Source organism: Macrobrachium nipponense, chromosome 37, assembly GCF_015104395.2.
Source record: "Macrobrachium nipponense isolate FS-2020 chromosome 37, ASM1510439v2, whole genome shotgun sequence".
Classification (NCBI taxonomy): Eukaryota; Metazoa; Arthropoda; class Malacostraca; order Decapoda; family Palaemonidae; genus Macrobrachium; species Macrobrachium nipponense.
In genome coordinates, this window is record NC_061097.1 from 34,133,914 (window position 1) to 34,150,424 (window position 16,511).

General features: G+C 38.6%; 1 protein-coding gene and 1 long non-coding RNA gene across 3 annotated transcripts in view; one reads left to right on the top strand and one right to left on the bottom strand.

Moving 5' to 3' along the window:
* The first annotated feature begins 438 nt into the window (after window positions 1-438).
* LOC135209095 (large ribosomal subunit protein uL30-like) lies at window positions 439-7,856 on the top strand. Its single transcript, XM_064241695.1, has 7 exons — window positions 439-589; window positions 5,125-5,500; window positions 5,617-5,792; window positions 5,934-6,024; window positions 6,140-6,296; window positions 7,381-7,478; window positions 7,722-7,856. Exons 1-7 carry the CDS (start codon window positions 579-581, stop codon window positions 7,830-7,832), a joined length of 1,020 nt encoding a protein of 339 aa, XP_064097765.1. The 5' UTR covers window positions 439-578; the 3' UTR covers window positions 7,833-7,856.
* Window positions 7,523-16,511, bottom strand: part of LOC135209096 (uncharacterized) — a 25,101-nt gene continuing 16,112 nt past the window's right edge. For both annotated transcript variants that reach the window (XR_010313291.1, XR_010313292.1), the window contains exon 2: window positions 7,523-8,168. This is a non-coding gene — a long non-coding RNA (uncharacterized LOC135209096). The remainder of the gene's footprint in view (window positions 8,169-16,511) is intronic.

A 16,511-nucleotide genomic window follows, 5' to 3' on the forward strand; every position in this document is an offset into this window, starting at 1 on the left:
TTTGGCGAATACCACATATTCCAAAATCTCATTGTCTAGTGAAAGAGGTATTTATTATTCCTAAATTCATAAACTGTAAAGTCCTTCCTAGTTCTAATATTGCGTTTTCAAGGTAACAATTAAGAGCGTATGTATAATAATTAAGAGGTGCTAAATATTCCAAGATTTCCGTCTAGTGGAAGAATTATTTAGTATTGAAAAAGTATAAATTCTTTCGAGGTTACAATATTCCATTTCAAATGCAGCAAGACTGTATATATAGTACAAAATAAGAGAAAAAATGTTACACACAAACCCTTCTCTCGAAAAGTTTTTAGTTCCTCGAATGTTAAATTTTCCAAGTTTTCTGTCTATATTGGAAGAATAATCTCGTTTTCAGAATGTATAAAGCCTTTCATAATTATAATACAACATTTTGAATGTAACTAGAATGTATACATTGTTAATAAGACGAGCCAAGACAGAAAAAAGTTCAAAGTTTCGCCAAAAAGAGAAGAGGAAGAAAAAGGGAAGAAGAAGAAAGTGGGGATCAGCCGAACGCTGCCTTGTTTTGATTCTTTCCTTTAGGTTAACCGAAGATGGCTGACTCGTAAGTAACTCCCGCTGAGGAGAATATCCTTCATTTTCAGGAGCATCCTTTAATGTAGACGCGTTTGCAACGCATAGACATCATTGTTAATCTATCAATATTAATTTTAGCGGTGGTGAATTCTGCCCATTTCCGAGATGTTAAAAATATTCGCCGTTGAAAAGATGTCAACATCGCCGAGTGAGCTGAGCATGGGTAATGTCCGATGGTCTGGCTGTGTCCCGTCGATATGAAAGTGATTTGTTTATTTCAGTTTATTGACCGAAATTTATCAATAAATGGTGCAAATTTATTAATTTTACAATGGTAGTATATGTGTGTGTTGATTGCAACAGTTCAATTCCCGTTTTAAAAGTTTAAAAGATTAAAATCAGTGCAACAAATGTTGACCAACGTGCGATTATTTTCGCTAAACGACGTGTATTTCCTTCCGATTTTTGGCCCTAATCAGCGTTAGTGTGCAGTATGTTTAGTAACTTTGATTTAAAATGTTAGTTTAGTTAGCAAAGAATGAATAAGACTTATAGTTCCCTTGCAGGCCTGTTTTTAGGTAAATTATTCCATTCCGGGCAACTGGTACTTAATTTACTCAAGTACGTAGCTTAGACGAGAATTCTTTCTAATGTTTAGGTCGGACGTTAATTAGGGTCTAGTACCATCAGTCTACCTCATGCGGTGTACTGTAAGCTGTACTGAAGGTTTTCCACAGCGTGCATTCTTCCCCCTAGCTGCAGCCCGGGGGTTAATTACAGTCGTCCGAATAAATATTACTTGAAATTCTTGTTCACTAGGTAAAACTGCATAGAAAAACTGCAACTGCCATAGCCTTGGCCGCTGCGGATAAGCACCCTAGATGTACCTATAGTTCCTTTCATAATGGGTTTCCTTAACATGTCCCTTCTTGAACATGTGGTTCCCTAATGACTTTACATGTATATGCACAGAAGCATTCCTAGGTGGCCACCATAAGAACATGATTTCGCTTCCTTATATGTTTAACCACCCCCCCCCCCCCCATATCAAGCCCACATTCCCAAAGGGTCCACGATAAAGATGTCATTGATAATAGCTGACCTCCAGCTTAATCTCAGCAACACTAAAACTATATGGAACTTGGTTTTACCCTTCGATATTTTATGTAACTGTATTTTCATCAATTAGCTGTGTCAGGAGCCTAGTAAGCAAATGGGCCTTGTATTCTGTAAAATTCAGCACCTAGGCCTACTCCATTTGTAGGGAAGTGATATCAATGTACAGAGTGGTATCACTGCACCATTATACCATGCTGGGAATAGGCCTATTTGGCTGTAGCCTAGGCTATGTTGATGGGCTGCCGTCTGTGACATTTTTGTTGCTAGAAATGCCAGAATCATAAGGGATCATTCAAACTCGCTCAACCTTAGGCTAACCTAATTAAATCAACATAAAAGACACCATTCTAAATTCACTACATTACATTAAGATCAGCTCACAGGCTTAACAAGTATTTATTGAATCATTAAAAAAAATGAGTATTTTGTGTGCTTACAGATTGTAAAAGGGGATGTAAATAAATAAATCAAAATTCCCAGGGGATATGGACCCATAGAATTTTGAGGATATTTCAGATCTATGCCTCTTTAAGAAGATAAATTGCTCATTTTTCAGATTTAAAAAAAAAAAAAATTGGCTGCTGCTGTCTGTACAATACAAACATGGTTGCTAGCACAGTACATTTTTTTAATTGTTTTGTAAGCAGATTAGCTCTTTTTATAGCAAATATACATTGCTTGCAGATCAGTCAAAAAGAAATTTAAATGGGGAAAACTAAAGTGCCAAAGGGAGCAGCGAACATGGTACCCTAAACTGTAGGATTGCCAAAATCCTCTTACCTTCTCTCCATGATAGCCTGTATTGCATCGACTTATTAGTTTTGTTAATACGATGCCTCCTTTTAGGTGATTTGTATTTTATTTTTGTACGATTCTTGTCCTTTTAGTTTTGCCTCGGGGTTTTTTTTTTTTTTTTTTTTTTTTTTTTTTTTTTTTTTTTTTTTTTTTTGTTTTTTTTTTTTTTTTTTAAGGAATTTCTGATTTGCGTAGGTCTCTGTATAAGTTTTGATAAATCTAGTTTTGCGTAGCCTGTGATTGCTGTTCTAATTGAGTCTACTTTCACTTAATTTTTTATATTTCAGAAGTCTAGTTGTTTGGATTGCCATTTATTTCTGTAATTGTGTCCCCTCATTTATCATCATCAATGATGTGGCCTAGGCTTGCAACATTAGTTCATTCTTATTTGTCTGCTAGTATGTGTAGCATGGTAGGGTACTTTTGGTAGAAGTTTTACTATATTACTTAAAACTCTTTTTAGTAGCAGGCCCGTGGGAAGGAATATTAGAATGTTAACAAAGACCATAGCTTTCTTAGGCACAGTAATCTTGCAATAGATTTTAAATGATCTTCGTAAGTGTATTATAGACTTTTTAGCACAGATGAAAGTTCCAATATCTAGGTATGCAATGGAAGAAGTAAAATGACAACCTGTAGGTACCTTAAATGCTATTCCATGAAAGAAAAGCTTGTAAGGAACTCATGGGATTTACAGTTGTCCCTGTCTAAAGGTTTAAAAGGATCTAAAAAATGAAAATTTGAAAGCCAGTAAGGCATGGTTGTAAGCTAAATTGATAATAGTAAATAACCCATAGGCCTAGGTTCTTTGTATGCAAGCTTCCATTTTTAGTGTTCCATTTTTTATTGTTAGAACTACATATAAAGAGGCATATGGCCATATATCACAGTGTGGGGTACTGTTTGCTTTCATGAAATTTGGTACACATTAAGTTTAGATGTGTGGCAGCAACTTGTTTAGCAAACAAGATGGTGACAACACTGTTGTGGAAGTCAGTATACAGGTGATTATGTGATAAAAAGCACTTTCAGGGTTCTGTGATAGTCAAATATCTTTGACTGCACCTACTATGAGATTCAGGGCTTCTGTAACACGGTTTTTTCGCAATAACTTTTTACCTATGCATTTCATAAATATAACGTTTATTCAGAATACATGTTATATCAACACATAAATTTTGACTGTATTCTGCACTACGTAGGTTGAATAAATTTGGTACTTATAATGTAAAAGTGACCTTTTTTTTGAAGACGGGCCAACTTACTCAGAGAAAAGATTTCGAACGCACTCGTTATGTAACTTATGACAGCATTTCTTTCTCGATGGATGATTGGCTATACGTAACGAAGGCTAAACCTCTGGCAACAATGACATACAAATTTAAATACAAGCAAAGCAGTACACCTTTATGAACTATGGAACCTCTCCACTGATAATTGTCATAATGAACAAACCAACAAAATATGTTAATAAATACAAAAACACTTCTATTATTAGTCTAACTCCCAAAATAAGTTTCCAAAGAAATTACAGTCTACTTTATAGGTCACAATCAGATTGACAAGATGTAGGGAATAGCTGGTAATTTTCAAAAACATTGTAGACAAGCTTGATTTTATAACTGCTATATCTAATGTCAAGCAATTTTTATTTATTGGCTATCTACCTATTTACTGAAAAAAAATAGCCGGTACCGTATATTGGCTTTAAACGTTCACCAATAATTATCGTCAGAATGGTGACTTCATGAGGCTCCACCCACTTTCGCCTCGTTATAATTCAGGACAACACTGAAGGCTACCATGGGCATTGTTGGATTGGAAAATTTAACTTCTGGCTATAAAAACTAATTTCTCGAGTAATTGTAAGAAGTGCTAAATGATCCTCAAGGATCCCAGCAGTTGGCCTAAACGTTTAATTCATGTATATTACTGCTATACTGTTGCGGCACTACTGCTACAGTAGTATTACTACGCTAGCACTGATACCCGACCCACATCTATGTATCGTTCCGCCATTCATAAAGTCTTTGGGTTTCAGAGCCGATGGAATTTCTGTCTGGGGGATGGGCGGGGCAACATTTAGTCAAGAGGTGTTTGTTTACCTTGCTTACGTAATGAATGTTTTTCGACTCTTGGCTCGTAATCATTGGCCATGGCGTCGGCTAGATCATTTTTACTCTATAAAAATTAAAACTGTCGGGTTTAGGTTATTGATAATGCTGACAAAATTTGTGTGTGGTTGTAAAATATACATATGTCAACTCTCAGCTACATCCGATGCTTTGACAAGGAGCAAAGTGCAAAAAACCGTGTTACAGAGAGCCTGAATCTCATAGTAGGCAACGGTGCAATAACTTGAGCAGTTGTGGGAGTTGTTTCTCTATGTAAAAGGTACTTGAAAAGGGCAAGGAGCATTTTCTTGCCCAAATCAGCCCACTGAGAACCAAGTGACATGTGCGAAGGTATGGTTGTTTCACATTTCATGACCTCCCTTACCTCCAAGTTTTTAAACTAGATTCCATTGTGATGATTCAACAAGCGAACATTTATTGCTGGCAAATTGTCCTTTTGATTAATATTAATGTCCAAGTTTTTAATAGTTTAGATTTATAGATATTCAGTACTTAAATCCCTTTAACTTTTCAGAGAAAAAAAGGCAGCGCCTGCTGCAACACCTGCCAAGGCAGCGGCTCCGGCCCCAGCCGCTGCTGCGCCTGCTCCCGCCCCTGCACCTGCCAAGCCAGCTGCAGCTGCTGCTGCTAAACCTGCCGGTGCAACTGCAGCCAAACGCACCAAGAAGAAGCCCACTGAGAAGAAGAGGAAGCTCATCGATGTCGCCAAGATCAGGAAGCAGAGGTTGAAGAAGAAGATCAAGCTTAGGATGCCCATTCCTGCCAGGACCATTGAGCCCGCCAAGCCAGGCGAGGAACCAAAGAAGCTTCCGGCTGTTCCCGAGGTTGTTCTGCAGCTCAGAAAGAAGAAGGCTCTCAGGAGGAGGGATAGATTCTTGCAGGCCCGACTTGTAAGTGGGAGTTTTGTTTGTGTTGTTATATCTTTAAAAAAGTTTTGTGTGTTTGGAATGGATTTCTGCATTCACATTAAATTGTAAATTTAATATAATACTTTTTTTAATAACAGAAAGCCAAGGAGTTGAAGAAGATGCGCTCCAAAATATTCAAGAGGGCTGAAAAGTATATCAAGGAGTACAGGCTTCTTGAAAGACAAGACATCGAATTGAACCGCAAGGCCAGAGATGAAGGTTCCGTCATCGTGCCAGCAGAGGCCAAGTTGGCATTTGTTGTTAGGATTAGGGGGTAAGTCATTTTAAGTGATGATGTGCTGTGTTTCTAGCAACATTTATCTATATAATATACACTGCTATAAATATTTCACCATGAAAAAAAGTGTGTAATGGTTTATGGTACTTTATTGATAACTATCTACGTACTTTCCAGTGTTAACCAAATTCACCCCAAGGTGCGCAAGGTACTGAAATTGTTCCGTCTCCTCCAGATCAACAATGGTGTCTTCGTTAAGCTGAATAAGGTACTACTTTGTTGTCAACGTAGTTATTTTGCTGCACTTGACAGATTTTATATCAGAGTTCTATCTACTTTGTTTACAATTTTGGTATGGTGATTAATTCAGAGTTGTATTTCAGGCCACCCTTAGTATGCTTCGTATTGCTGAGCCCTTCATCGCATGGGGCTACCCAAGCCTCAGGACAGTTAGGGAATTGATCTACAAGCGTGGTTTTGGCAAGATCAACAAGTCCCGCATTCCACTGACTGACAACTCTTTGATTGAAAATGCCTTGGGTAAGTAATCCTTTTTCTATAGTATATTTTTTGTTCAGTCATCACGTAAGTCAGATTTATCTTTCAAAGGGAAAATTCCAGTTTCAAAAAGTGAAGAGTAGTTGGGACCTTGATATAAAGTTTTTATTTTTTGGGTTGGAGTTTATCTGCACATTTCATCTGAAGAAACTTAATAATACATAAACACACATGCTCTTAGGGAAGTGAGTGGTTAATCCATGCATTGATACCAGTTTGCATTGTGTGCTAAAAATGATTGAAACTGAAAGGGTTTCACCATTGCCCAAGTACTATGAATATTCAGGTGCTTTGCTGTTCTGTGAAGTGGATGGAAAAATTCTTTCTTGTTTTACATTGGATGCCTTAATAATTAGGATTAAGAAATGCTCTTTCCATATTTGTAGTCTACTTTGATGCAATTTAATTGGTGCATTGTTAGGACTTTTTTTGAAATGGATGTTAATGAGAGTAGTAGCCCATTAATTTATTGGGTGTTTTGGGTCTGTCATGATGAATAACCAATACATTCAAGTTTTATCATGTCAGATTAAGTAACCTACTATTTTTGAAGCCAACATTATGTATACCACTTAGATATATATATGTAGGTATATATAAATTACAGTGGTATATCATCATCTTGAAATATGTAGTGGGTTTGCTAATCTTGATGTGATCCTGTAAGTCTATTTATTCCCTTTTTGGGAAAGTGCCATCAGTGTACCCCTCTTTTTGTCCTGTAGGCATTTACTTCGTAATCTTTGCAGCATGTATTCAGCTCCAGCGCAACCTCTTGTATTCTTTTTACTATACCTTATTCATGGTCTGTTGATTTCTAATTTAAACCTTCTGACAGTCTTTTCCTCCTCACAGCTAAATCTTGTAGGTCCTTGCGCTTGGCCTAAATTTTATATTCCATTCTTATATTTATACAGATATTTGAAGGTGCATATTATTATGTTTGAAAGTTGTTTTTCAATTAAATAACATCACCCTAGTATTTGGTAATATATATGATGGTTTGGAAACTAGTTATTTGATTTGTAAGTTTTACATCTAAGGACTTTCATTTTTCTCTTCACAGGCAAGAGGGATATCGTTTGTGTTGAAGACATGATCCATGAGATTTACACAGTTGGCAGGAACTTCCAGCGAGTCACTAACTTCCTGTGGCCCTTCAAGGTAGGCGTTGTAGGATGGTTTAAATAATTAGGGAAACCAGCAGCAACAGTTAATAGTTTTAAAATTGGGAAAGGGATGACAACGTGAAGTACATGTTAAACATAAAGACAACGGTCATTGTTTTGTTCAATTACAGAATGGGATAATGTCAAATTGCAGCAGTAGTTTTATCATTATGAATTTCATATGTTGTGGCATATTATTCTTTGAGAGAGGTGTTAATGGCATGTGGTTTCCTTCCAGCTGAACAACCCAACTGGTGGATGGAGAAAGAAGACCACTCACTACGTAGAAGGTGGTGACTTTGGCAACAGGGAGGAGAAGATCAACGAACTCCTCCTCAGGATGATCTAAGTGAAATAAAGGGAATCACTTAACTGTACTTTTGTTATTTAATCTTTTAAAATATTCATAATTACCCTTTGCCTTATGCCAGCACATTTATAATTAATTAAGACAGCATCATTAAAATGCAAACTTTCTATATTTTTATTTTTTTACAAAAATATTACAAAGGAAAAATATGAAAAAAATACATTTTGTTTTTTCAAAACAAAGTAAAGTCCTCAATGTTCCTCTGATACCATCAGCACCTGACTGGAGGCCTGGACTTTCAAATAAAAAAAATGAAAACTTGACAACTGCTGCCATGAGAACTGATATTTCCTGTACATTTCACATCGGCCAATGCTGAAAAGGAAGAAGACTACAAATAGTCAATTGCTGTAATTGAAAGTTTCAAGAATACAACATGGTCCACCATCATTCTTCTTGCCTAGTAAACTTTAATTAAGCCTACTTCATGATACTTAAAAGTGAAAACTGTTTCTGGTGGCACCAAATTTGCATATGGTAACCAATCAATAGCTAATTACTGCAAAATTTTAAGAATACTATTATTACCATCATTCCTCTCAGGCTAGAAGATTTAATTACTAGGCCTACATCATGACACATGAAAAAGTGAAAACATGAAATTACTACTAAAAATTTGTGTAAATTGGTTACTACTAAAAAATACAATTTCTAGCCATGATTATCCTTGCACTAAATTGTGAAAGTTTCACTACAAAACTGTCATTTGTCCTAGTAATGACACTCCTTGCACTAAATGAAAAGTTTAGTGAACTTTCCACAACAATACTAGTACTGGCATTCATCAAAGTGAGTTATAACCTAGGTTTTTTTTTCTTCTTTTTCCCCTCCCTCTGAACAGCCTTTATACAAGGTGTTCCACATAGCCTGCTAGACACGCAAATCCTGTTTGCAAAAACCACGACCAGTTGCTATCTTACACACCAGTTGTGAATCTTTGTCTCCCTCACATGAAGAGGATACAGTTGAAAGAGGAACCGTGTGTTCCGAAGTCGCAGTAATGTGCTTCATGATTACGGGGTCAAAGGCTGCACTAAAGTCGAGTCTGACGATGTGTCCCTCTTTAACTTCAACAATACTCTGCAAGATGGCAGATATGGTCAAGAGTGCATAAAAAATACCAAGGCCTTTACTAAACCCAAAATGTAATGCTGGCAACAGGTTATCTTCATCAGACCTCCAAAGTTGCTTAAGAAACCAGCTTCTCAAAAACTATGAAACTGCTAATTGAAATCTAACTATATTCTGAGGGGCACAATGACAGTCTTACTACTCCCTTAGGTAATGCATTGATTTCCTTCCTCCAAACAGAAGGAAAGCTTGGAAGTCAAACTAATCACTGTTAAGGCCCAGAAGCAGTTTTGGCTTCTATAGATCCAAAGGCCATTGAACACAACTCTGGCTCTGTAAGGTCTAATAGTCAGTGCCACTGAATCGCCGCACCATTTGCTCACATGGACTTCAGCCAAGCCAAATGTTAGGAAGTCACGAAAAGCCGTTGGTCCTGTTGCTGAATAACCACTGGTTCCATGCAACGTAAAAACAAACAAATGTTCTGCCTCCCGTTAAGAGCAATGTACAGCTCATCTCTTACAAGGGGGAGGCATGCTTGAATCTACTCCAAAGAATGATGACTGGAGATTCAAGATCATCTTAGCGCCTCAGTGGCATGGTCTGTATGGTGTTGGCGTGCCACCTCGGTAGCAGCGAGTTCGATTCTCAGGCATTCCATTTAGATGTGAAAGAAGTTCACTCGCCATGGTTCGGAAGTCGAGTAAAGCCATTAGTCCTGTTGCCAAGTAACCACTGGTTCCATGCAAACAAAAAGAACAACTCAGACCAGCTAATCCTGACTTCTAAGTTCAATGAAATTTTGCCACAAAAAGTCTGATGGACTGTTCCTCCTGAAATGATAACCTTTTTCGTGGTAGGTGAGCTTTCATGCAGCATCATACCATGGCTTATCTTTTAAGAAGAAAACTTGAGAATTTAGAAAGAATTCTCTGTATTACTCATATGGTGATCATTTAAGAACTCCATGATATTCAGGCCTCTATGCACAAATATCGCTCCACTTGAGCTCAATAAGGTTGCTGAATACTGTCCTTGCTTCCCTAGGATTTCCAGTATGTATATCTTTCTTGAAAAGCTAAAATCAGCAACAGCCTGATCCATCTCCACAATAACCTTCATCAAACTCTGATCAGATGAATGCATAGATAAAATTACTACATGATACAATCCTTGAAACATCTTGATTTCTCATCTTTGTTTATGTTGAGTTATAAATGTCCACTGCTTGGGGACTAATACACAATGGCATATAATTAATTACATCTGGGAATTTCCTTAAGTGTGAGTGATTAATTCATGCCTTTTTAAACAGCATCACTTGAATTACAGGGGTTGAATACCCCGAAACCATTTAAAAGTTGCTAATGAGCATGAACATAAGGAACAGGTCCCTGTGCTACTGGACAAGGTCCAAGAAATCAATCATATAAGACATTATTTGAGATGAATCTTACCTACTGTTAAATTTAGCTATATCTCCCCGCCGATTAGGCGAGTCGGCATTCAAAAAAAAATAAATCGAATGAGTCTAGTTTATCTGTTCTCCACCAGGTGTGTTTCGAATGTTTTAGCTCTTGTCAGAATTCTCCATTGCGGCTAGGCGATTGTTGGTATTCTATGAAGTTTGGCTGTTTTACACCTGTTTACGGTATTGTAATTTCATTTTCCTACGATATCTTCCACCGGAAGTAAAACCAATAACATCAGGCTATGTAGGAATGTTTTGGTGTAACCAGGATGGTGAAATTGGAAGTTGATCTACATTCCTCTGTACTGGCAGGGGTACAGAGTGTGATTTTGGAACTAGATGTGAAGAATGTAGGGATCTGTTCCGAGAAATTTATGCCTGAATGTGTCAGATATAGGAAAGACTGGAACTAATAGATTGTGAGAGCAATTAGGTAGATCAGGACTTATACCTGTCAGGCTATCCCTACTCAGACTAGGCATTTTAGTAGGCTAGTATTGACTTCCATTGTAGCTCCGCCTTCTGCTCCCCATTCGGTTCAGGAAAAGCATAACGAGAAGTTAAAACATTAACCTATTTTTAGTTCTAATACAATTTGAACTTAGTGCGTGACAGGAACGTTCCGAATCCCTCCAGTGTGCGCTCATTTTCGCATTCCCTGTTAGAAGTAAGGTGTTGGTGCCCTTGTCTGTACGTACCCCGAGCCTAGGACTGCCCTGCGACAGTTGGAAACGTCCGCTGCCAGGGAACCGAGTCGGTTCTCGGGACGATGGGATTCTGTGCCTTCCAATACCTACTTCTCCCTTTTCATGGTCTGAATATCGTTTAAAGCGTTCGCCAAAGGACCGTTAAAGAGTTCACACAAGGACCATTTTGGTAAGCGTTGATGCTCGCTCCATAGGCGCATTCTGTCATCTTCAACACCTAGCTTGAGGTGTTAGCATGCATAGACTTAATAATATATGATATAGGTACGTATAGACATTTTATTGAGATGATAATGTATCTGTAGCAAGTTTTACACGCTTAGATATACCGACTCGGTCGACTGTTTATCTCTCATGTTTTGGTTATTCTAAATTCATGTATACTAGCATATTCCTTTTTCTTCGTAATGCTTGTGTTTGTTCTTTGCGTGCTTCCTCTTCGGCTATCGGCAAATCTCTTACTACTGCCTCGATTAATGTTTCTCTTTCAAGTCGACTTTGCCTGTAGTATCTAAAGTTCTCGCCGAGTTAGATATTCTAGCTTCAGAGAATTCTAACTTAGTTTCATATGAGAATGCTTTCAGGTATGTACGATCGCTTTCGGACGAGGCGGGAGCGTTGTTGTAACTCCTCTCCCACTTTTGGCGCCCCATTCTCTCTCCTCCTGTCAACTCGTGCGGACTGCTGATCAGGGTTCCCAGACATACAATAATTATCGTACGAGTACGGTAATTTGACCATCTGTACAAAAAACGATTATTAATCAAAATATGATAATTTGAAGAGATTTGGTACGATAATTTGGTCTGATACATCGGGGAACCCTGCTGTGGACATTGTTGACTCGTGTGAACGCAGCTGACTCGTGCTGAGTGCGGACTTGGCCGAGTCCCGAGTCGCTTAAACTGTCTTGCTCTTAATGAGTCGTCGTGGATTCGATACAGCACTCAGCTGCTGTCACCTCTTATCGACAAGTATCGCTTTTTGTCGCCAAGGGTTGCGGAGAAAGAGCAATCCTTTCAGCTCTTTGTTTACCTCCTGTCAGCAGCTGTCCTCCCATTGCCCGCTGACGGAATGGAGTTGGAGGAACTCGTTTGGGCCTGTCGGCATTTGTTGCCACAATACGCCTTGCTGTATCCTCATTTTGTTGAGGATAGAGGCCACATAGAGAATATATCTTAATTGTCTTAGCGTATTTTGGCGCACTCTCAATAATGGAGAAGAGAACAGACGCTTTCTCCAATTTGAGAACATTTCGTAACTTTTCTCATCCTCGGACACAATCTCCCTTTGTCTGTCTTGGCTTGTCATCTTGTCTTTTAAAGTAACAGAGAGCCAAAGGCCGACTTTTGCTGTACAACGCTTATTGGTCCTTTAACCGTCTTTAATAGGAAGTTCGCTTTCTTTCTCTTTCCTGTGTGGAAATGAACTCGAGACTGACAAACATGCTGATGGATTTTCAGTCTACTTGAGTAATTACCTTTTATGTACATTGTCTCGTCTCTGCGACTTCTTAGAGAGGTGGAGATGCCAACCCAGCGGGAGTTTTAGCGAGGAAACAAGTAACTAATTTCTGATGCTGCAGGGTAATGTCCTCATGCTTATACTCAATCTGTTTGGAAGAAGTGAGAACACTTTTGCTTCCTGGCTGATTATGCAGCTCGGGATTATCTATTGGTACTTATTTTATACCTTTCAGGGATAAGTGCAGATTGAGGTTCTGGGATATGGACAGTTGCAACCTCCTAACATGCATGGAGAGACTTGGGACCAGTATGTTATATGGTGGAGACGGTGAAGGGCAGTTGTGATTCTTTTTGGTTGTCCTCCACTGGTTTAATCTCCCTCTTATAGCTTCCCTTGTCTTCAGCAGAGATCTCTCATAAGTCTCTTTTAGTAGGAGATGTATATAGAGGGAATGATGGTCCAAGGGTAATTCTTTAGGAAGACACCCATAAGTAATTGGAGACATTCTTCGACATTTGGAGACTGAATAACAGTAAGTGTCTGCCCATATACTTGTTGGTTTTCTAGCATGGTTTTAGTGCCTTTCCAAGGAATGGTCATACATCCACAGTCATGCAAGTTCCTTCAAGAGGTTTTACCAGAAGGTATTGTTGTTCTGTGCACTTTGTTTGGGTTAGTGTGCAGCCCTCTATAAGTTATGTCAGGGACTTGTTGCCATTGGTAGATGGTGTCGACTTTAGGAGCAAGACACTTCTACTGAATCAGTGATTCAAGTTAGCCCACTCTGTCAACAGTATTCCAAAGGCCAAAAACCTATTGCTTCTTCTGGCCCAATTTCTATGCATTATATTGTTAATTCTTTATATCCCCATTCTTATCTAGTGATGTGGGGATGATATTTAATTATGCATACTTCCTATATGGTAAGGGCTTTTCCTCATTAGGAAACATGGCCTCACTGGTTATTTTCAGATAATCATGCTCAATTAATGTACAGTTTCAGTGTAAGAATTACGACTTACAAATAACTTTCATTAAATTTGTAAGTAATCTAGAACCAACTTTGGCTCCAGGACTGTAGAAGGGACACTGTAACCCGAGTCCAAGTTTTGGTCTTTTCCCTGTCATGCAACACAGAGTTTAACTAGTGTCATTACGCATTCATGCAACATAGAATGGTCACACTACACCTGGTAAAACTTTTTAGATGTCAGGGCAATGGAAAGACATCAGGATGCTTAGCAGGTTTATTCCTGGTCAGAAACAAAGTCTTTGTGGGAAGTTTGCTGCTTTGAGTGAAATGAAACAACATATTGGTTTGATCATCCATTCTGTGGAAAGACAGTGTTTTAGCAATTGGGGATTCAGGAAGAACAAGGACCTTGACATCCGTAAGTTTGGCACTTGGTATGGATTTAAGGAACACTCATTTCGCTTCCTACCATGTAGATGAACAGGGACATCCGAATGATTACTACTACTTTGTTGGCCCTCAGGCTTGAGCAATGGATGTTTCCTTAAATTTTGCCTTATTCAGACTCATAGGCCTGCCCCTTGTATCTACTCTGAATTCTACTGAGCAATTTCATGTTCAAGAATTACTTAGTCTCCTGTAGAGCCCTTGTAGCCTCAGGACAAAACTTTTCAGAATTTCCAATGCTCTTGGTAGATGTCTCATTCTTCCGTTGAGAAGAAATCAACTCTACTAGACAATTCCATACAGTTCCATTGACGTAGGCATCTCCTTAACTGCTTGGAGATGTTAGAATGTCTTCTCCCAATAATAAGATTTTCAAGTTATCATAGGATCTGTCCTTAATTTAAAACTGCCATGCCCTGGGGTCAGAAGCAGTGGTCTGTGTGTTGCTGAGGGTACCATTCTGGAGGAATTTTCAGCCCCTGGAACCTTGTAGACGTCAATGTTTTCTGTTTAGGGGAGATAAGACTTTTCACTGTCTACTTCCAAAGTTATCGTTCCATAAGTACTTTCCTCGGTATTGCATCAAGTACTCTTAGATTTTGCTGAGGACCAGCACTGTAAGGTGTTGAGACTGAAGCCCCTTCATCTATATCAGTCTCTCTCTGGAGTGTAGATGCGGGTCTAAACTTTATCTGAATTTACTGTAAAACCTTTTATTTAGCAGTGGTTAATAAGTAAATTTACTGTCAGCACCCTTCTTTACACTGGTGTAAAGGAAATGCTATTTTAGCTTTCTGCCTTAGAGCTGAGGGTGATGTTAAGGCTATGCTTTACAGTTCCCTGTAAGAATTCCAATTAAAACACGGTTGGGGGGGGGGGGGGGGGGGAAGAGGAAACTTCTCTATCCTGTTGGGCATTTAATTTAAATGTTAAACCTAGAACATTTTTATCCTTTTTAGAGACCTTGAACATCTTTGTCAAAGGTAAATGCTGGAAGAGGCAAAGTTAACCTTTGGTTTTGTGGTTTTAAGAAAAACAGATGTGGTCAAAGGTTAGCCTGGAAGAGGCAAAAATCAACCTTTTGTTTTGTGGTATTAGAAAACCTAGCTGTCTTTGCCAATGGTTAAGCTTAAAGGGGTTAAGCCTAGAAGAGACAAAGTTAACCTTTTGTTTTGTGATTTTTAGAAACTTATAACGCCTTTGCCAATGGTTAAACTTGAAGGCAAAGTTAACTTTTATTTTGTGGTTTTAGAAAACCTAGATGTATTTGTGAAGGTTAAGCCTGGAAGAGGCAAAGTTAACCTTTAGTGTTATGAATTTTAGAAACTTTGTCAAGGAACACAAGGTCCTCTTATGACATAATGGATAGGCTAGTGTATGAGAACTAGCTCCATATCTTCTACCTTTATAAGTTAAACATTCATAATGTGAGCAGCAGTTGCAACTTCATTTAGTGTCGAGTCAATTTGTCGCTCCAGAATAGAATTGATGTGTCACAGTAGAAGTACAAAGCGCCTCAGTGACGTGGTTGGTTTGTTGTTTGCTTCGCACCTCGGTGGTCGCAGGTTCGATTCTCGGCCATTCCATTGAGGAGTGAGAGATGTGTATTTCTGGTGATAGAAGTTCACTCTCGACATGGTTCGGAAGTAACGTAAAGCCATTGGTCCCGTTGCTGAATAACCACTGGTTCCATGCAACGTAAAAACACCTTACAAACAAAACAGTAGAGGTACAATTCAGTTTTTGCCCGAGCACTACCTTAAGTATACAGAATTGTGTTTGAAAACAGTAAAGCCCTTAATCCACTACTAGTAGTGGGTAGTCTTTTCCTGAACCGAAAAAGAGCAATTCTTTAGACTTTTGTTTAAATCCCGGGGTTTTAATATTTTGGGGAGCGTGAAGGTACAAATTTCGTATAGGAGCGTACCTTTATATTGTAAAGGTATTCATTTTAAGTGACTGTCGTTTGATAGGGCTTTTGGACCCAGGCACAGGGGTCCCTCATACCGCTTGCGTTTCATGCTGGCTGAATCGAAGCGGTTTTCTCCGCAAGGCTGCTCTTTGCTGCATACGTATGAGAGCCTTGCTTCCTGAATGGAATCCAACTTCTGGTGGTAGTAAAATCCACCAAGGATTCCAGATCAGGTGTGAATGTTTTGGGTTTCGTATAAGAAAACTTTAGCTCGAATGGCTGACATGAATTTTGTCAAGGTGCACTACCCACCATCCTCTTCTTAATGTGGGAATCAGCTAAATTTAACAGTAGGTAAGATTAATCTCAAATAATATAAATTTTCATAATAAAATTTATTATTTGGATACTTACCTACTGTTAAAGTAGACCCACCCAGCCTCTCCACAACTTAGTGGGCTGTCAAGGAGAATTCTGACAAGAGCTAAAACATTCGAAACACCTGGTGGAGAACAGGTAAACTTGACAATCATCCGGACAGCCATTCGATTTTTTTTGTTTGAATGCCAACTCGCCTAATCGGCGGGGAGATATAGCTAAATTTAACAGT